The sequence below is a fragment of the Lithobates pipiens genome, unplaced genomic scaffold (assembly GCF_037356315.1).
Source record: "Lithobates pipiens isolate NorthernLeopardFrog02 unplaced genomic scaffold, aLitPip1_a1.2 Scaffold_18, whole genome shotgun sequence".
In the NCBI taxonomy this organism is placed as follows: Eukaryota; Metazoa; Chordata; class Amphibia; order Anura; family Ranidae; genus Lithobates; species Lithobates pipiens.
The window spans coordinates 443,054,302-443,077,204 of NW_027507758.1; the positions used below are offsets into that span (position 1 = coordinate 443,054,302).

At 39.8% G+C, this 22,903-nt stretch overlaps 1 protein-coding gene across 1 annotated transcript in view; it reads left to right on the top strand.

Annotated features, from left to right (window-relative positions):
• Nucleotides 1-20,423, top strand: part of ERICH6 (glutamate rich 6) — a 133,639-nt gene extending 113,216 nt beyond the window's left edge. Inside the window, exons 13-14 of the mRNA XM_077488180.1 lie at nucleotides 14,845-15,085; nucleotides 19,907-20,423. Of these exons, the coding sequence (XP_077344306.1) occupies nucleotides 14,845-15,085; nucleotides 19,907-20,200 (535 nt within the window). The 3' untranslated portion in view covers nucleotides 20,201-20,423. The remainder of the gene's footprint in view (nucleotides 1-14,844; nucleotides 15,086-19,906) is intronic.
• The last annotated feature ends 2,480 nt before the right edge of the window (nucleotides 20,424-22,903 follow it).

Consider the following 22,903-nt stretch of genomic DNA (forward strand, 5'->3'; position numbering starts at 1 on the left):
AACTCTCACCAGACTGTGCGACCCAGCATATGTTTATTCGCCTGGGTGGCGTTTTTTTTTTTCCAGCAGTGGGACTTTGTTCAGCAGGAGTTATTGTTTGGACATCTGTGCGCTAAAGACTAACCATTGTAATTGTTAAGTTCTAACCTACTGGTCTTCTTAGAGATGAGGTTATTTTAAAAAGCTCATTGTATGCATTTTTCTCTCTGCTCTGCCTTGTAGCGCAAATCTCCAGATAAAGATAACCAAAAGCCACATGTTAAATGACAGTGCCAGTCCCGTAAAGAGCTTACTGATGGATTTACCAGCATGACGCACACTATTATAAAATCACATTTTGTCAGGTATAATTTGGTACCTATATAGCCTAACAAGCTCTACTTTGATGTTATATGCGATTGCTGCAATGGCATGTTTAGTTCTAGGAAAAGTCACTTGAAGAAATAAATAAGAGCCTGTCATCTGACCATTTGCCCTAAGGTGCATATTAGGTTTATAAAAACTAGCTGCTAAGTTAAAATTAGTTGGCTAGTACTGGATATGAATGTTGTGAATGTAGTGAACTGTAGCAGTCAGCAGGGAGCTTGTACTAATCAACACGATATGCTCTTCAGTAGCAGCATATTGCTAATCCTTATACCACTAATATTTTTTTAAATAGCACCTAGCACTTGCACAGTCTGAATATAAACCCCATCCATGACCAAAAGCAGTGTATACAATGGCAAACAGAATGTGCTATACTGTGTAAATAGTATAAGGATTAACAATATGCTGCTACTGAAGAGCATATCGTGTTGATTAGTACAAGCTCCCTGCTGACTGCTACAGTTCACTACATTCACAACATTCATATCCACTACAAGCCCGTTACTAATTTTAACTTAGCAGCTAGTTTTTATAGAACTAATATGTACCTTAGGGCAAATGGTCAGGTGACAGGCTCGTATTTATTTCTTCAAGTGACTTTTCCTAGAACTAAACATGCCATTGCAGCAATCGCGTATAGCATCAAAGTACAGCTTGTTAGGCTATATAAAGTACTTAAATAGGTACCAAATTATACCTGACAAAATGTAATTTTATAATAGTGTGCTTCATGCTGGTAAATCCATCAGTAAGCTCTTTCCGGGACTGTCACTGTCATTTAAGATGTGGTTTTTGGTTATCTTTATCTGGAGATTTGATCTACAAGACACATATTGGAGATGTAGCTAATGCATACTCTCAACTCTCAACAACTACACTCTCAACTCTGCAGAGTTGTATGATCCTTAGGATTCCCACACAGCTGTGGCCATGTATGGATATAAACCAAGAGCACCAACCAGAAGGGCTTTGCTTAGGCAGGACAGACAATCAGTGATTCTTATTGTTATTGTAATAAGCAGTGATAAGCTAAAGCTGTATATATTGTTCTGTGGAGAACTTGTAGATTAACAATACATTTGGGATGGAAAAATAATCAGGGGACTGGGCAATTTCTACTGGAATGATCAGAAACCTTTGCATTAGAATGCCTTAGGCGGGGACTAAACAGATAATCTTCAGTCCCACGAACGTGTGGCTTAACTCTCCCATGAACGATCACTGGTCACATTCATTGTAATTAGAGGTGCTACACAGACAATTAACAGTCATGCAACTGTGCACTGATCTATTATCACACAACAATTCAGTTGTGTTGCACATACTGTGTGAGATTAATGCCTTCCATAGAAATGAATGAGCCGTGCGATTAATCGTGCATATACGTGATCTCCATATGTACATGTCTGGTGATTTTGTAACAGGAAATACTTGTTATACTTCTGCAGAAGTGTGTCCTGGAAAAGATTGTTTTGGTTTTTCACATGCACAGCCATTTTGGTGCTCACACACCGGAGTCTCCACCAGGGTATATAATCCAGTCAAGACAAAGAACAGCTAACTGCTGCAATTTAGAAAAGGCCAAGACTGAGTGCTAAGTGCTGCAATTTAGAAAAGGCCAACGCTGTATGCAAAAAATGCATCTCAATTACAGAATGTCAGCTATCACTAGCAACCAGGAAAAGGTGTCATTAAACAACCCCCCTGCCCAGAGAAGAAAATTGTTGGAGATTCATCAAGCATGACAGTCACGCATAAACGGCATTTAATCTCTAGGAGATTTTTTTTAGTCTGTGAGATCATAAATCGCATATAATAATAATAGCCTTAAAGGGTTGTCAAACTCTGAGCTCTTAGGGGGGAAATCGTTTTTAGAGGGACCCTTTCTTTTGTCTATGGAGGGCAATTTTAAAGGGGAACCTAACTGCCCTCCTCCCCAAGTGCATATACTCCTTTCCTTCAGCGCCCACTGCTCCATTCAGCCACTGAAAGATCTGAATAAGTGACTCACTCCTCGTCTTCCATGTGACAGCTCTGGAGTCTTGCATTTTGCCCATCGCTGTCACATGGGGTTGGACAGTTTCTATTTAAATGTTTCTTCTCCATCCCCTGACACTCTATAAAATTACCTGATTGCAGAAACCTAAACTATGCTGGCATGCTGTTTAGTGAACTAAGACTTGAATAGAAAAATTATTGTTGTGTCTACTTCAAATATCAGCTGTAATTTTTCTTTTGTGGACTTTTATTATGGCCAAGAGTATCAATATAAAGTACGTGAGTTGCAAAAAATCCAGAATCAGTAATTCTAGCACAATTATCATCTGAACTGAACAAGCTAGAAAGCTTTTTTTGACCACTGTTGTTTCCTGAGATAAGTTTTAGGTCTGTGGTGCTCCACCTCCATTACTTAAAGTGGAATCTTACTCCAAAGACAACCGTCCCCTTTTCCACCCACCCCTCCAGCAAATAAAAAAAGAGTCCTCCGCCTCCATTCTCCACTAGGCAAGAATGATGCTTCCCTGCTTTTGAAGCCTACTGGCATACTCTGTTACGTATCTCAGGAGACCGCAGTTGCAGGGACACAACAGCGGTTGGAGATTGGACTTGGCAGCATGTCATTGAGGTAGTTCAGCGTGGGGCAGCATTGGCGTCCAAATGAACAACGTTGGATTTGCTGGGTATGTAAGTATGTTGATTGCAGCCAGGCCAGCACATAAGATAAGAGGGAGTTAAAAAAAAATACCAGTGAGTGAAGTTCCCCTTTAAATTTGGGAATGATTATGTAAACTTCTTTAGTGGAAGCTGTGCCAAAAATGGTTGAATGAAAAATGAAATGGTTGGATCAAGCTTACTTGTTATACTGTCTGTAATATCTATTCCCAATATAACACCTAATTGGCTTTATTGGCAACACCATTCATTTGCTTACCCAATATTTTTAAATCCTTCAAAATTTTTAATACTCAATGAATTAGTACATTTAGTGCATTCAAGTGGGGCCAGACATGTATCTGCACTTTTGTTAAAGCCCTTGAATATTTTTAGTGTGCTAATTGTCCATATATACTACATTATGTTATGCTATATTTGAATTCATTTCCAACAAATACCTTGTATATTCACATTTAGAGCATTCATTATTTGCTCATTTATCTTTATTTCCAATAGTATTTCATCTGTCTATATTTATAGCAACTCGTTCTATTCCATCTACGATTAAATGCGTCACTCATTGCAACGTACAGTAAACACGATGAAATGTTTGAGCAAGCAATGTCTAGTCACCCGTCAGTTGGCTCACCTTCTAAAATGAACACGGATAGAAAATGTTAGGCTTATAGCTGACTAATCGGGCATGATTTGATCTAACGCTGTCTGGTTTGAGATAACAATGTCCAGTATCAGCTAACTACTCTTTAATAGCTTCCTTTATTGGAAAACTGCAAACCTGTGCCTCTGTAATATAAAAACAGTCAATCATCCACTATCTGATATGTCTAATACTTATATAATTTTCCAGTATTTTTAGAAAAGATGGGTAATGTGATTTTCTGTCACCTAGCTGCCAGAGTAACTCAATATATATCAAATAATGTCTACCAGCTCTGGTTAAATTTAAGGTGCCATGTGCATTACTTATTTCTAGCACCAAATAATCAGGATCCGTATATATTTACAGTCATTACACTTGTGATTCAGTGTAGAATGTTTGATTAGTGTAGGCGTCCATAAACCAATCAATCTGCTCAGTAGTGCTGGGATATACACTTTGTTAGCTTAGGTATTTACTTACAAGTGCCACCGTATTAAGGGTTGGTCAATACCTACAAATTCCTGGACTGAAAATTTCTCTTTCATATGCTAACTGGTAATTAATATCTAGTCTGTTTTTACTTGCAACCTATTAAAAAATGGCTGGTTTGACCAGTAAGGCTTAGAACCATTACTTAAAGGGGAATTAACTCTCTCAATCAACATTGATTATTTTTAATTCTTATGATGCTAGAATTAGTAAATAGATGGGAAGGTACTGTATATCATATCTACTGGTTTTAAACTTTTTTTTTTTTTTACATTTCTTCAGTTGCTTTCTGGTTTCTGGCTTCGGCCAAAATTATGTCACACATCCCCAGAGTCTTCGTAAGCATTTTTTTTCCTTTTTCAGCTATGTGCACCCTCCTGTCTGTATACCTGAGCTAAGGGCAGATGGATTTCAGGAAGTAAATGCTACACTAATCATCTGCCTTTACTCAAGGGGGCCACAGCTAGAAATGCTAGGGGCTTGGAAACTTGAATGAATGGCTGAGTTTGAATATTAAAATGAGTTAAATAGTGTTTTCAGTTCCTGGCACTCAAAGAGTTTCAAATGAAAAGGAGTGTACACAATTCCCTCAACAAGTTTTGTGGAAAGACCGCTTCATCAGGAGTTGATCTATAAGACAGATAATACATTTAAATAAAACATAAACAGAACAAAGCACATAATTATATATATCTCTCAAATTTAATACAAACAAAATGAAAATAAGGAGATCATTTCACCCCCACCACAAGGACAGATCTCAGACCAGAGGGCCCATTAATTCCCCCGGTGGCATGCATGTATGAAAATGATATAAAGGTGATATATATATATATATGAGAACAATAATGCACACTTACATATCTATGGTTGCCTTAGACAGCTTGGGTAGAAAAAAAGCAACCTTCATCAGTGTGTCAGAAATTTCTGCCTAGGAAAGGGGTGGTAAAAGAAAAAAGTAAGAGATGGTAGACAGTTGAAATATTTGAAAGATCTGAATGTATATATAATCACCTGGAGAAGTAGATGATGCCAAAGATCTCTGTGTAAGGGCAAAAAAAGGGGGGTAGGTCGCGCTATGGAGCAATTAGCCAAATGAAATGTGATTTTGGTAAGAGCGGCCTCTATTGATTTCCACCCAATTTGGGTGGAACAGTGGAATGAGGAAAGGGGGAGAAATAGATATGGCGCTATACCATTTTTGGCTTAAACTAAATAAATAAATAAATAGGTATAATTTACATCGATTTTTCAGCGTGCTGGCAATTAATGAAAGTAATAAAATTAGAGCGTAAAAATAAAAACATAGAATATAAAGGTGAAAGTGCTTATCAATAAACCATAGGAAATATATGAACCATTAATAACTGTTCAAACATACTGTTCCTTAACTTCAAATATTAAAGTGCAAGTGCCAGTGAAAATACATGTGCCAATATTTGAGTCCACAAAAACATAAACAAAATATTATATCTCCATATGTGCGTGTAATAAGTAACATATGATAAAGAGTCCGTGAAAACAAAAAGCCAAAAATGAAAAATAAAAAAATATAAAAATGAAAATAAAAATGTGTGTCTCAAGAACACAGATGAGCGAAAAATTTTAGTAATTATACCGGAATTGATGTGATAAAAACTTGCTATAAAAATTTGATATAAAATAGGTGAATTAATATAAACAAATTAGTATGAAGATTAGTGACAAAATATGTTGATGAAATCGATAGAAAATATATATATATGAAAAAATAAAAATGAAAATAAAAATAAAAAATAAAAATAAAAATAGTGACAAAGTCTTCTGTGAGTGGGGGAGGGGTGGGGGGGGTGACTTCCGTTGTTGCTCTCAGTGCCCAGTGACCACTTATGTAATATGCTCTCACCAGAGAAAAGACCCCGTCCGGGGTGGATCAGCCTTCACAGTATAAACCACTGTGTCGCTCTCTGGATTGCCTCTGCTGTGGTGCTGGGAGTCCCTCGTTCCTCCATGGGTGTAGTATGCCACATTATTTATAATAAGGAAGAGGCATATCCATGGTGTGATACCGTTTAAAATGTAAATTTTATTCCAATAAACTAAAAATACTTACAAGCAATCAAAAATGCAGTTTCGTTTGTTTATGCTGTATGGCTTTAAATGTCCCGCTCGGCTTCCTCGCCGTCTGAGCTAAAGGTGTACGCTGCTTGGCCACGCCCTACGCGTTTCATCATACAGACGTCATCTGGAGCGCTCCAGGTGACGTCTGTATGACGAAACGCGTAGGGCGTGGCCAAGCAGCGTACACCTTTAGCTCAGACGGCGAGGAAGCCGGACATTTAAAGCCATACAGCATAAACAAACAAAACTGCATTTTTGATTGCTTGTAAGTAGTTTTAGTTCATTGGAATAAAATTTACATTTTAAATGGTATCACACCATGGATATGCCTCTTCCTTATTATATATAACGTGGCATACTACACCCACGGAGGAACGAGGGACTCCCAGCACCACAGCAGAGGCAATCCAGAGAGCGACACAGTGGTTTATACTGTGAAGGCTGATCCACCCCGGACGGGGTCTTTTCTCTGGTGAGAGCATATTACATAAGTGGTCACTGGGCACTGAGAGCAACAACGGAAGTCACCTCCCCCCCCCACCCCTCCCCCACTCACAGAAGACTTTGTCACTATTTTTATTTTTATTTTTTATTTTCATTTTCATTTTTATTTTTATTTTTTCATATATATATATTTTCTATCTATTTCATCAACATATTTTGTCACTAATCTTCATACTAATTTGTTTATATTAATTCACCTATTTTATATCAAATTTTTATAGCAAGTTTTTATCACATCAATTCCGGTATAATTACTACAATTTTTCGCTCATCTGTGTTCTTGAGACACACATTTTTATTTTCATTTTTATATTTTTTTATTTTTCATTTTTGGCTTTTTGTTTTCACGGACTCTTTATCGTATGTTATTTATTACACGCACATATGGAGATATAATATTTTGTTTATGTTTTTGTGGACTCAAATATTGGCACATGTATTTTCACTGGCACTTGCACTTTAATATTTGAAGTTAAGGAACAGTATGTTTGAACAGTTATTAATGGTTCATATATTTCCTATGGTTTATTGATAAGCACTTTCACCTTTATATTCTATGTTTTTATTTTTACTCTCTAATTTTATTACTTTCATTAATTGCCAGCACGCTAAAAAATCTATGTAAATTATACCTATTTATTTAGTTTAAGCCAAAAATGGTATAGCGCCATATCTATTTCTCCCCCTTTCCTCAAAGATCTCTGTGTGTCTTCAGTAGTACCGTGTGCCTCTCTGCTGCATGGAAAATGCATTACTGGGGCATTTCCTTTCATTTCCATAGCTCTGGTACAGTGTACTGGAAAAGCAAAAACTGAAAATCATTTGCATAATTTAATAGTTCCTAATGGTTTTTTTTAATATAAATACAATATATAATATAATCTGATATACAATATCGGCTTTGAATTTTTTTTTTAATAAAATTGACCCAGAACGAATATGATTTTTCTTTAATCCTTGTTGTCATAACAGACTCAAACATAGTGCAGACATTTAATAAATCACACTCTCTAGATAGAGCCAGTACACCTGAGTCCATGAATGAGGTTGATGCCTATCAAAGTAAGGAGATTGCTATGTAGATCACAAGAAGCTTTATTTTGCGTGACTACACATTTCATAGTAATCCTAGCAATTCTGCATCTAATCAATCCAGAATGTCAAGATCAATTTAATTAGAAAATGTATTATTGCAAATTCACACATATGAGCTTATTAAGAAGCGTAATACAAACAGCAAAAAAAATAAAAAATGAGTGCACAGTAACCCAACAACCAATCATAAATAGTTATTTTACAGTTAACTGATCTGATTTCCACATCATGTTTGTTTTTTTCTGTTGCTTTACTAATGAGGCTGAGGTCAGAATTGTCTTCTGTACCTTAAATACCAGAACTTAAAAGAGAAGTATGTGTTTTCTTGAATCATACAGTACTTACCTAGGAGGATGCAGCACCGGTCCGATGCTGCATCTGTCCCCTGTTGCTTTTAAGAGTCAGAACCGAGCAATCTAAAACCACCGATAATTCGGTTCTCAGAGCTCCCTGAGCAGAGAGCTGGTGACTGTCAGTCAGTGGCTCTCTGCTCTCTTCTCCAGCGCTTACTGGAGTGGAGGGGACGGGGGCAATCAGCTCAATTTCTCAGCGGCTTGCTGAGAGGCTGAGACGGGTGTCAGTCCAGGCACTTGGTGGATCCGGACTTCCAATGTCAGGATAACGTGATGTTTGGACTGATTTCTGTGAAGTCAGCGGAGAGCGGATTTCAGTCTTCGCTCTGCTGAAAACGAGTCACAGGAGTGCAAATGAGCTTTGGCTGGACTTCTCCTTTAAATGCTTTGTGTTGAGTTATTTTGAGGGGACAGCAAATGTACACTGTTATACAAGCTGTACACTCACTACTTTACATTGTCACAAAGTGTAATTTCTTCAGTGCTGTCATATTTAAAGATATAATAAAATATTTACAAAAATGTGAGGGCTGTACTTACCTAGGTGGATGCAGCATCTGTCCCCCGGCGCTTCTAAGTTTGAGAACCGAGCAATCTAATGCTGCTGATAGTTCGGTTCTCAGAGCTTCTCAGAGAGCTGGTAACTGTCAGTCAGTGGCTCTCTGCTGGAGCGCTGGGCTATAGAGGGGGCAGTAGCAGCCAGCTCAGGCTCTCAGCTGCTCTCTGAGAGGCTGAGCCAGGTGCCGGTCCAAGCATGTGGGTGGATCCTAACCACATGGTCACGATCCCTCCCAAGCCTAGCTCTGTGATGTCAGCCAAAAGCGGGCTTCGGCTCCCTGCCTGCTGAAAACTGGTCACAGGAGGGCATCAAAAGGGTTAACACGGACCATGAACTTCTCTCACGTCTCATTAGATCTCAGCAAGGACACCAGGTCATAGGTAGAAAGAAAAGATCTAAGTGCTCACCGCTTAAGTATAAGATTTAATTTTTGTGTTCAAACACAAACTACTCACATAAAGATGATAAAAACACAGCATGTAAAGCTGACAATCGTCTTAGTTCCGTAGGGCAGCAGCCGGTCACATCATGTGTAGCTCCTCCCCCGTACGCTTTACGTTTAATCACAACTTCCACGTCACTAGACTCCTCCCACATTCCCTTCGTTAGCAGACCGAGGCACTTGGGGAAGGGGGGAGGAGTCCGGTGACGTCTATGTCTGTGACGTCACCGGAACTCCGACGGAACTCCCTAAAGACCCAGAAGCCGGCGGAGAGGTGAGTACCGATCAAAAGCAATTTGATCGATCAAAAAAATTAACGATTAATAGAGGAATTAATCTTTAATTTCCACAGCCTTACTTTAATTATGTAACCGTTGTGGATATATGCATGGACATAAGAAACAATAAGACTGTTTATATTCACAACATATAATTAGTTGATACATTTTAGCAATAAAAATACCACTTGAGTCGCCCTTTATTTTTTATTGCATGCTTCACTTATCTTTATCTGACAACATTCATAGAAGTCACATACTTCTTGTGAGACAGTAATTTAGTCAGTTATTAAAAGAATCCCATGCATCAGAGAAAATAATAAACACTCATCTGCAAGCTTATGTAGACTCTACTATTTTCATCCTGTTTAACTGCAGTCATTTATTTAAATGTATTGGATGAGTGGAAACAGAATTCCTGCTCTATCCAAGGCTACGGAAGCCTTAAATCTTTTTCAGTGAACTGCTGGAATGTGCAACCTAGAGGCTTGCTAGATATGTATGCAGAAATGTACAAGGGATCTACACTAGAACAAGATAAAGGTTATATTTAATTATTTAATAGCTTGCATATATTATTTTCAGCCACAGTTAATTATGATGTCTTATTTCCAGTACAGGGTTTACCACCTTTCAATAAATCCAACGCTCCATACAGCACAACAGTTTTCTCTGTGGTTAGACTGAGCAACTCCGACATTTGCTAGAAGTGCTGGTGTGGATGGCAGGAGGAACGTGGTACTGTGAGCATCTTCTTTACAGAAGACATTTTTAAATTTTTTCGTACAGATTAAAGGCTGCATTTTTTTCACCTCAAACACCCACACAATTATCCATTTTCTGAAAGCAGAGGCCCTGTAGAATAGTGGCAAGTGCCACATTTTATGTCGCACGATATTTGCGTAACTGTTTCTGAAATCTATGTTTTCTAGAAAAATACACTAAAATGAATATAACTGTGGACAAACACAATATAATGCCCACTTTTTTTGTAAAATGTAAAAAGGGGCTATGTTAATTAAATGGTCACTAAACATGTCAAGCCCTAAAAATGTGCATGCCTATAAATGGAAAAAACGATGGTACCCAAAATTGGCAATAAACAACACTTTAAAATCCTTTACAGATCATCAGTTTAGTGTTAACAGTGAATGATGGCCCCAGAATTACTGCTTTCACTCCAATATTTGCATGCTGCTTACACACACATGTCCTACATCTGAGACCGTATTTGCATGTGTGCACGGGGTAAGCCCTTATACACACGGTCGGACATTCCGACAACAAAATCCGTCGGATTTTTTCAGACGGCTTTTGTCCGAAACTTGTGTTGTATACACACGATCGGACAAAGTTGTCGGAAAATCCGAACGTTCGGAACGTGATGACGTATGTTCGTTATGACGGGACTACGTTCAGGCTAGTAGCCAATAGCTTTGATCTCGTAATTTGATCTGAGCATGCGTGCCACTTTGTCCGATCGGAATTCTCTAACAATGATCGGAAAAAGTCAGATCGGATCATGTTGTCGGAAAATTTTATATCCAGCTCTCAAACTTTGTTGGTCGGACATTCCGATAGAAAAAGTCAGATGGAGCCCACACACGGTCGGATTATCCGACAACACGGTCCGATCGGACATTTTCCATCGGAATTTCTGACCGTGTGTACAAGGGCTAAGAGGATTGCTTTGGTGTTTTTTTTCGTTTTTTTATTATAAATATATTTTCTAAACTTTTTTAAACTTTATTGCTATTATAAGGGGGTAACACACAGTTTAAGACACAGGATGTCTCAAGCTTACAAGCTGACCTCAATGAACTGTTTAATTGGGCAACACTGTGACGAATGAGATTTAACCACTTCTGGACCACCCACCGTGGATTTATGTCGCTACTTTGACGTTAAATACTGTTGATATGGCAGAAGATAGCTGCCATAAGCCCGCTATTTTCTGTCAATGTGACAAGCACAGTGCAATGAGAAAGGGAGTGCAATAAGGAAGGAGTGTCCAGTATGGGCACCCCAACCTCTGTGTCAAGCTCTGGCATTCTCTGATAGGCACATGAATGAGGTGCAAACACCAACAATTTCACTGCAGCAGCGCAATAGAATGCCTGATAGTGCCTGATATTTATAGGTCCTTTCAGACTATTTGGCATCAGCCATTATTTTCTGTAAGATATCTTTTATGGCATACTGGTTTAATGTATACAATTTATAGCACATTTATATGAACAAATAAAGCAGTATAAATAAAACATTAAAGTGTACAATAATGACTCAAAGTGGAAGTTCAGTAAAACATTAAATATACTTAAATCTACTCCCACCCCTCATTCTAAGCCTACTCTATCCACCCTGTAAATGAAAGATCTGTATACCTACCTATGCTGAGAGTGCTCTCTGCTCTGGTCTGGTCACATGATTGGATCCCAGGGCTGGCTTGAGAGAAGAGGGGGGGATAGCTGAAATCAGCCACAGGCTCGCTATGGGTCATTAGTTGGTGGCCGTTCCTCCTCTACACTGAAGTTGGCACCTGATCATGTAACCAGAACAAAGTTCTCTCTGAATAGGTAACTATACAGACCTTTCCATCCACAGAGTAGATACAGTAGGCTTAGAATGGGGGTGGGAGTAGATTTAGGAATAGTTAGTGTTTGACGGAACTTACATTTTAGGTATTAGAGACCATCCCAAACCCCTCTTATTCAAATAGTTATTTATAAAGCAACTTCGACAAAAGAAAGAAACTTTCAAGGCTTTCTACAGTCAAACAGAAGCCAGGCTTTTATTGCTGCCTACGTCACCACTTCCCGAGGTTGGAGGCACAGAAAGTGATAGTCCTGTGAAAATTAACCAAGGATTGGCGCTCTGTGGGTGAATAATGAACAAAAAAGGTAGCTGCCCCAGTGGTATAGTATATAAAATTAAAGGAAAGGCACTGTGTTCATGTGTGAAACAATAATGAAAAAAACATATATACAATGTCATAGGAATATAAGACTGCATAGTGAATCAAATACAAAATAAACATTTAGCAAGCTTAGAGTCCATGTGGGATAATAGTCCCAACACTGATATGAATTGCTCTTAAAAAAACTTCTAGTTCTTCCACCAAGAGTGCTCAATGGGAAGGTGGAAACTTTTACAGGATGGTCAAAATGCACATTTGGAATACGAAATTGATCCCACTGTCAGCACCACTCCAATGGCCCCTTAAAGGGGAAGTAAACCCTGGTGGGTTTTACTTCCTCTTTATTTCCCTGCAAAGGTAAAGCATTATGTGTCACTTACCTGACACTGAAGCCCGCACTGTCGCCGTTGTCCCCACAATCGGGGAGCTTCCATCTTCGCCCCTCTTCCTTCCTGAGCCATGAACTCCTGCTCTGTGACTGGCCGGAGTCACATGACATCACTCTCGCGCATGCACATGGGACCTGCCAGTTATGGCATGACCCCTATTAGAAACGGCATGATGTGCCCTTCCTAAAGGGCACATGTGCCAATGACATCAGCGTATGCGCCATAGTCATCGCCACTCATCATTTTAGTAAATATCTCCTAAACTGTGGAGGTTTAGGAGATATTTAAAGCACCTACAGTAAGCCTTAATATAGGATACAGGGTGTACAACCACTTTAAGGATGAGGCTAAGATGTGAAAAATTACTCCACAGGAGACATATATAAAATGCTCATAGTGTAGTAATGTTTAATGAAAAGCAGTAGTAATTAAAGATTGCACTCACATGTAGAAGTGCCAGGCTTTACTATCCAGAGCAAGACGTGGATTGATTGCATGCCACCGCTGCAGGATTAGCCATATCTGCACACGCTGTTTACACCTAGTGCCAGGCCGGGCACTTCTACATGTGAGTGCAATCTAAAAATGCCACTGTTTTTAAATTTTCATAAAAAATTACTACACTATGAGACTTTCATCTATGTCTCCTGTGGAGTTATTTTTCACATCCTAGCTTCATCCTTAAGGGACCATTGGAGTGGTGCAGACAGTGGAATCAATGTATTCCAAATGCTCATTTTGACCATCCTGTAAAAGTTGCCACCTTCCCATTGAGCACTCTTGGTGTGACAAGTAGTCGCAAACTACCTAGCAACCAGCCACAACTAATATTTGGATCATAAGATGTATGAACATATAGCATATCATACAGTATGGGGAGGTCAGGATTACGCAAAATATACTGTGCATAGCATACCATTGATCACTGCAATGTGTATGCTGTTCTGTACATTTTGTACTGCTGTACTTCATGTTTACAAGTGCAAGGGTCAGGGATACATAGAGTACAGAGAATACAGTGTTCTGACATATGTAAAATACATATGCAGCACCTGATGTTAAGGTATTGCTTCCTAAAGCTTCTAAGAAGAGATGTGACTTAATTTATCCACTCAAATTAAAGCTTTACATTTTAGGATTGTAAGCTCTGACGAGCAGGGCCTTCTGATTCCTCGTATTGTATTGTACCTGCACCGTCTCTCTCCATTTTGAGTGTGCATTCACACTCTTGTTTTCGAGTCAACATATGAACTGTTGCTATTCGGCAAACTATGTATTTGCCAAAACCTTTATGAACGGATTTTGAATTTGTGGTTGCACTTGCACATTAAATTTGCACGTGCTTCATATTTTAAGCACATTGTTGCACTTAATTCATATATGAATTGTATTTGTATCTGTTTATTTTTTTATTTTTATAATTTTGGTAAAGCAGTAATCATATTTAAGGAGAATTTAGAGCTGTTTTAGATAATTTAACTTTTTTGACATGATTCCCAATTGCACAGTGGCAGCTTTATTTGTTGCATTTAAAGTAAGTTTATCCCAGTGCAGATTCTTTTTGAATTTATAATACAGTCAATTGAAAAAGTAAACACCCCCGTGAAAACTTTTGACTTTTTAAGTAGGCAAACCTTAGATGTGTGCATTTTAAAGAGCCAAACATCATCCGAGCTGCTTTACATGACATTCATCGTATGTTTATGTATTTAATGTATAAGTATGTGCTCCGACATTTATTAAACATGGTACAGAAGAGGGTTACTTTAAACATATCATATATTGTTATTCTGTGTAACAAGTAAAAGTAACTCTAATGTTGTTAAAAGTATTGTATAATTTGTGTACAGCTTGTTTCTAAGGATTACTGTTATATGCGGTACTTTGCAGCAGTACTACTGTCAGTCTCCTCGCCCACATGCCCATAACTATCCCCATCCTTTATCCTGCTACCACTCTTTGATAGTGCAGGCATATTTGATATCAAGCAGGAAGAGTGTGTCACTGTTAAATTTGTGTCTTGAAATATCTAGGATGAATATAAATCCAGTGGGAGGACAGTACTTGGACAGCGCAGGCAGGAGAGTCAGGAGATGGCACTGGAAAAGCAGTGATTCCAAACAACCCTGTGTTCAGTTCAAGCCAATCTTCATATCTTTGAATCTTCGAGTAGGTGTTCGAATAATTGCACAAGACAAGATCTATGTATCTTTTCTGGCTATGGGGAAGCAAGCCAAATTCAGCGTTGGAAGAAAAAAGCTAAATAATTCACAGGTAAGATGGTACTAATTGTATAAACAATTGAACTACACACTGTTAGTTTTGTCTTAGTGACCAGTGAGCAGGGTACTTTTATTTCCTAATGTCCACAAAAAAATAAAAAGATTAAATGTTATTTCTTTTTAAGCAACACAGACAGCTTTTCTTTCAGTCACTGTGAATGATAGGCCAGACAGTCTTGTGCTGTCATTTACCTAATGCAGATGTTCTAGGCAACTTTAGGTAGCTCCTCTGTAATCAGTGGAGCACGGTTTGATTGCTTTGTGCTTTACAGTGTCTCACAGGCTGCTGTTCTGCTGCTTCCCTTGTCTCCTGGATATTTCTGAAAGTACAGTGGGGTGGAGACAACCGGAATATGTATGGATCTCCAGCCAATCCCTGAAGAGGTGTCTAGTAGGTGGCTGGGAAGCCTATAAATAGTGCAGAGTTTCATAGTCCAGCCTACTGGTGGAGACACCTGTGCTTGGGGCTCAGCCCCTGGGGCAGGGAGACAGAGGAGAAGCCTCAGGGGTCCTTATTTTTGGAAGACATCAAGGTCCCAGCTAGGCTTAGCTAGGGGCTCTTCCCAAGGGAGAGAGAGCTTGGGTCAGTCTGGATAAGAGTCAGGAGGACAAGAGTGAGAACGCTCCACTATTCTGGGACTTGATCCTGCTACACAGTGGAGAAGTGACTGTGGGGTCATTCATCTTACAAGCCAGGGCTTGGCGCAAACAGGAGTTGTGCAAGACAACCAGGAATGTGCCATACTGTAAAGCGCTGATATAACATCTGGTTCATGGATACTCCATGTGCCTCACACACTTCCCATACAAAAGTAGCTAAAATAGCAGAAAAGCTCTCATACTGCATTACCATAATAATTTTTTTAAATGGATTGATCATTAAAAGTTACTTACAAATGAATTAAAAACATGAGCATGAAACATCTTAAGATCATGCAACGATCCTTGTTAATTAATCGTCCCCAAGTCTCCTAGTAAGCTGGTATATCGGCGTATAATCCGACTGCTCGAGACACTCCGGACTCTAAGTCACTGTGACTGAGAAGAGACACTCTAATATCCAGCACCTCTGAAATCTATGAACTGTAAAGATTTCTTCTTTTACCAAGATTAATTAATAAGGAGGCTGCAGAGAGACTAAGGCCGCGTACACACGCGGGGACTGTTCGCTCAACTTTGTCCGTCAAACAGTTTCAGCGGACAGTCCGCTCAAAATGAGCATGGACGGACTTGCCCACACACGACGAACGAACAGTCCGCTGAAACCGTGCGCGATGACGTGAACGGCAAGTACGACGGGACGAAAAATACGACGTCCTATACACTGCAATGCAAACTTCGGCGTGTAAATCCTTTCTGAGCATGCGCGGAACTTAGTTTGACGAACAAGCCTACACACGAGGGGACTGTTCGCTGAAACAGAGTTTCAGCGGACAGTTTTTCGGAATTTCCGAAAAACTTTGTTCAGCAGACTGTCCGCTGAAACTGTCCGCTGAAAGCCCACACACGACCGGACTGTCCGCCGAAACACTGTTCAGCAGACAAAGTTGAGCGAACAGTCCCCGCGTGTGTACGCGGCCTTACACTATTATTATCTTGCATGTTGATTTGTAGTTTTTTTTTTTTTTAGGTTTATTCATAGTGGGGTGAGATGATTGATACAGTTATAAATATTTATGTTCCCCCTGGCCAACCACTAGGAGGTGCATGCTGGGAAAAGATCCAAATATTTGGGGTATTATTCCAGAAAGGTCCTCACCTCTTGGGCGCTTGCCAGGATAGGGGGCTGTGTTGAAAGTTCATGCCTCCCAGGCAGAGAGCCTGAAACTAGAAAAGAAGAAAGGGTTGAAGGCCCAGAAGAGTTTGTTTTGCATTGCTGGAGCATATGGAGCTGGAGCATTTCAGGTTGAACTGGATGGACTGGTGTCTTTATTCAACCTTACTAACTATGTAACTATATAGGGAAAATTAGACCTGTTTCAGAGTGTCTTGCTGTGGATAAGCTGCTGCCAGTGGACATTGCAGGCGAGTCCTGTCTGCTTGCTCTGGACGGTTTTGTGCTTCCAGAATCTTCTCAACAGTCCGAAGAGTATGGCCAAACCTGGCTTAAAGGTCCATAGCCTTAATCGACTGTTTCTAGCAGAGATGCCTAGCATTGAATTTTTGTCACTTTTTGGGTATATTTTGCCCTAACCCTCTTTTGTATGAGTTTATTAAACTTTAAAGCTGATCTCCAGGTTTCCTGTCACTTTAAAGTTAAAACTGGTATTAGACTGAAATGTTCGCCTTTAGTGTTATGTGCACCTGAGCAGGGCTCTCTCCTCTTGAAAATATTGTTACTTACTTGAAAGACCTCCTCAGCCAGCATAGAACATAGGGATAGGGCGCTTCTGTCAAATGGATTCTGAGTCAATGTGAATGGAGCTTGGAATCCAAAGAAAGTGGAAGCAAGGGTGGTAAACAATGAAAACACTGGCACCCCAGCAGCTCTTCTAAGCCCCTGTACACACGGTCGGAGATTTCGACAACCAAATCCGTTGGATTTTGTCCGTCGGATTTTGCCCGTTGGATCTTGTCCGAAACTGTTGCATACACACGGTCGGACAAAGTTGTCGAAAAAACCGATCTTTCAGAACGTGATGACGTAATTTCGTTACGATGGGACTACATTCAGGCTAGTAGCCAATAGCTTTGATGTAGGAATTTGATCTGAGCATGCGTGGCACTTGGTCCGATCAAAATTCTCTACACATGATCGGAGTATGTCCAATCGGCCCAGTTGGTCAGGAAATATTTCCAACAAGTTGTAAAATTTGGTCCGATGGAATCAGTCCGATGCATACCACACACAGTCGGATTATCCGACAACACGGTCCGATAGGACACACTCCGACGGATTCTCTGACCGTGTGTACAAGGGCTAAGAGTGGAAGCATCTATGTCTGGCAAGAAAGGAAATAGAGAAGGCACTTCTACGTGCAGTATTATACTGTTTATTGGATCAACACAATTAAAAACACTTAGCGGTAGGTGTACAATGGGATCATCTGACAATTAAGGTGAAAGACCAGGTTCCTGTCCCTGTGGCTGTTAGTTCCCTTGCTGGCCAGCAGGATTGTGGGCCTGATAACCATTAGGAGTAGGATCTGTCATCTGGGGGAGGTGGTGGCGGTGGAACGCACACCAAGCTTGTGTAGCGCAAAACCGGAAGTGACTTCAGATCGTGGACAGTAACGCCCTTCGGAGCATGTGTACAACGCTCCTTCCTCAGACCTATATCTGAGCCACAGGGACAGCAACCTGAGTGTTCACCTTGATTGTCAGATGAGCCCATTGTACACCTGCCTCTTGTAAGTGTTTTTAATTGTGTTGATCCAAAAAACAGTATAACACTGCACTTAGAAGTGCCTTCTTTATTCCTTTCATTAGCCAGCATAGAACACAGAAAAACAGCCACTTTCATGTATAGATGCAATAATATGAAAAAAAATGGCAAGATTTAGTGCCATGGGTTTATTTTCAGCACAAAAATCGTATGTTCTGCCTTATACCTTATTGATGTACCGTAGGTTAAAGGCTAACTCTGCCTTTAGCAATATGTTACACCCATATTTAGGGTGTAACATTCTACTAATCATCCCCCCACTTCGCCACCTCTTGCAAAAATATGTGTATTTTTTTTTCTTAAAGGTGAACTTAGCCTTTATGCTACATGCAGCCCTTAAATCATCCATAATATAGATTACAATTTCTGGGAAAACAGCAGTGACTAATTATACACCTCTGCAGAGGGTGAGGAGAAGCAAAAAGCCCTTTGTCATTGTGTGTGTATGAGAGAGAAGAGAGCATCTTCTGCAATCCTCTGTGTGTGTGTATTCTACTTGATTATTCCTGCAAGGGATTTACACTTCATCTAGCTTTTAATCAATAAAAAAAAAACGATTCCCATTTTAAAAAAGCTAAATTTTCATCTTAAACATAATACTTACAAAAAAGCACAGGCACAATACAAAAAAAATGAAGGCTCCAAATACCCAAATCTTAGAAAAATGCTGTCTAAATTGCTGACATTATTTACCATTTTTTTTTCTTTTAAATTGTTACTACCAAGTGATCCTTACCTTGTTTTGCATGCTGTCCTCATAAACTACATCAGCACACACTGTACAGTGTATAAATTTGTACAGTAATACCTCGGTCTGCGAGTAACACAATTCACAATATTAGCAAATTTAATTTTTTTTAATCCTGACTTGGTTTGCAAGCGTTGTCTCACAAAGTGAGCAGGATTCAAGCCTCTGGGGTGTGCAGTACCGCATTTGGCCAGAGGTGCGGGGGGGCGCCGGTGACACTCGGAGCCACTGGGAAACACTCCGTTCCCGGTGTCTCCAAGCCTCTCAGAGTGTCTCTGGTGCCCCCCCCCCACCTCTGGCCACATGCGGTACTGCATACAATAGCAGTCACTGTGGAATGAATAATCTGAGTTTCCATTGACTCCTATGGGGAAACTCGCTTTGGATTACAAGCATTCTTCTGGAACGAATTATGCTTGTAATCCAATGTACCACTGTATATGAATTTTATGATAGGAATGATGGGTAGAGTCATGTACTGTTTTATTTGTATCCCCCTTTCTATGTTACTTTCCCATATACTCAATTCAAATACAGTTATATTGTGATTTTCTCTGTTTTTTCTTCTCTGTCCCCTGAATATAATTAGTGATAAATGTCACCAATTATAGAACGTAAATGTAATACAATGACCTCATTCTACTTCACTGTTCCCTCTTTGTGCTATCTTTCTTTGAAAGGTGGAAGACATTGAAATGGATAAACAAAGTATAACAACATCGCTTTCTACAGCAGAAGATGAACTTATTCTCTTTGCAATCAAAATCAAGTTCCTTAGCTTACTGAATAAATGTAATGAGTGTTTGCATTCTCCATCGAAGAAACAATGGGACAGGCTCAAGCCTCCTTCCTTTCTAGTGGCTCAGGCACAGAAACTCATCTACCTCTGTAGTGTTTGTGACATTAGCACAGACGTCAGCGCCTCAGTCCAAGATACCCTCCGCAATTACGTGACTTGTGATCTCCTAACTTAGAACAAAATTAGCATTCATTCCATACTGTCTTCCTATAAAATATGGTGACCTTTTAATATTTCATGTACAATTAAATAAATCCGTGGCCTTTTCCCAGATCTACCATTTACTAATGATAAGCATAATTGAATGTTTCTAGTGGTAATTTTTTCATCACGTCATTATAATATCAGCCGTATATAAAAAAAAAAATCAAGGATTCTCTGGGAGGGTTCAAAGATAACTTAATTGGGGTGTTACTGTACCTTCATCATCCACTCAGCAGTTGGCATTGTGGTAACACCACAGAGAAAGTGGTACTTACCTCCATTGTAGCAGTGGCAAGTCAATCACAAAACTTACTACGGCCTGATTCACACCTATGAATTTTTATTGCTTTTTGCATTTTTCAGATTTGCACTACAGTCCATTTAACATGGTTTCCTATGGAACACGTTCTGTAGTGCAAATCTGCAAAATGCAAAAAAGCACTAGAAATGCATAGGTGTGAATCAGGCCTAAAAAAGTATAATCAGTGTCTGGCTGAAGTTAAAGAGTAATTCCACTTTTGTTAAGAAAAAAAACATTCCCCTCTGGGTGATCTATGTGCATTGCAAGGATTTTAATCACTTGCCGACCGCCAATATACTTTGGCACAATGGCAGTGGTGGGCAAATGGGCGTACATGTACGTCCCCTTTAATTGGCAGGGTTAGCGGGAGCCCATGCATGCACACAGCGTGACCGTGACCGCAAGCCTGGCAGACTCGATATCTGCTAGTCTCCCAGCGATTGTGTCACAGAGCCTCAGAATGGGGAAGTGCCTATGTAAACAAGGCATTTCCCCATTCTGCCTTGTGACAGAGATCACTGCTCCCTCTCATTGGAAGCAGTGATCGCTGTCATGTGAGTGGAAGCCAACCCCCCCCCCCCCAATTACAATCACTCCCTAACCCCAACACTTACCCCCTTGATCGCCCCCTAGTGTTTAACGCCTTCCCTGCCAATGTCATTTACACAGTAACCAGTGCATATTTATAGTACTGATCGCTGTATAAATGTCAATGGTCCCAAAAATGTGTCAAAAGTGTCCGATCTGTCCATTGCAATGTCATAGTACCGCTAAAAAATCACAGATCGCCGCCATTACTAGTAAAAAATAATAATAAAAATGCCATAAATCTGTCCCATAGTTTGTAGACGCTATAACTTTTGTGAAAATCAATCAATATATGATTATTTAGATTTTTTTTGTACCAAAAATATGTAGAAGAATATACAGTTAGGGCCATAAATATTTGGACAGTGACACAAGTTTTGTTATTTTAGCTGTTTACAAAAACATGTTCAGAAATACAATTATATATATAATATGGGCTGAAAGTGCACACTCCCAGCTGCAATATGAGAGTTTCCACATCCAAATCGGAGAAAGGGTTTAGGAATCATAGCTCTGTAATGCATAGCCTCCTCTTTTTCAAGGGACCAAAAGTAATTGGACAATGGACTCTAAGGGCTGCAATTAACTCTGAAGGCGTCTCCCTCGTTAACCTGTAATCAATGAAGTAGTTAAAAGGTCTGGGGTTGATTCCAGGTGTGTGGTTTTGCATTTGGAAGCTGTTGCTGTGACCAGACAACATGCGGTCAAAGGAACTCTCAATTGAGGTGAAGCAGAACATCCTGAGGCTGAAAAAAAAGAAAAAATCCATCAGAGAGATAGCAGACATGCTTGGAGTAGCAAAATCAACAGTCGGGTACATTCTGAGAAAAAAGGAATTGACTGGTGAGCTTGGGAACTCAAAAAGTGCTGGGCGTCCACGGAAGACAACAGTGGTGGATGATCGCCGCATACTTTCTTTGGTGAAGAAGAACCCGTTCACAACATCAACTGAAGTCCAGAACACTCTCAGGGAAGTAGGTGTATCTGTCTCTAAGTCAACAGTAAAGAGAAGACTCCATGAAAGTAAATACAAAGGGTTCACATGTAGATGCAAACCATTCATCAATTCCAAAAATAGACAGGCCAGAGTTAAATTTGCCCAAAAACACCTCAAGAAGCCAGCTCAGTTCTGGAAAAGTATTCTATGGACAGATGAGACAAAGATCAACCTGTACCAGAATGATGGGAAGAAAAAAGTTTGGAGAAGAAAGGGAACGGCACATGATCCAAGGCACACCACATCCTCTGTAAAACATGGTGGAGGCAACGTGATGGCATGGGCATGCATGGCTTTCAATGGCACTGGGTCACTTGTGTTTATTGATGACATAACAGCAGACAAGAGTAGCTGGATGAATTCTGAAGTGTACCGGGATATACTTTCAGCCCAGATTCAGCCAAATGGTGCAAAGTTGATCGGACGGTGCTTCATAGTACAGATGGACAATGACCCCAAGCATACAGCCAAAGCTACCCAGGAGTTCATGAGTGCAAAAAAGTGGAACGTTCTGCAATGGCCAAGTCAATCACCAGATCTTAACCCAATTGAGCATGCATTTCACTTGCTCAAATCCAGACTTAAGACGGAAAGACCCACAAACAAGCAAGACCTGAAGGCTGCGGCTGGAAAGGCCTGGCAAAGCATTAAGAAGGAGGAAACCCAGCGTTTGGTGATGTCCATGGGTTCCAGACTTAAGGCAGTGATTGCCTCCAAAGGATTTGCAACAAAATATTGAATAAATAAATATTTTGTTTGGGTTATGTTTATTTGTCCAATTACTTTTG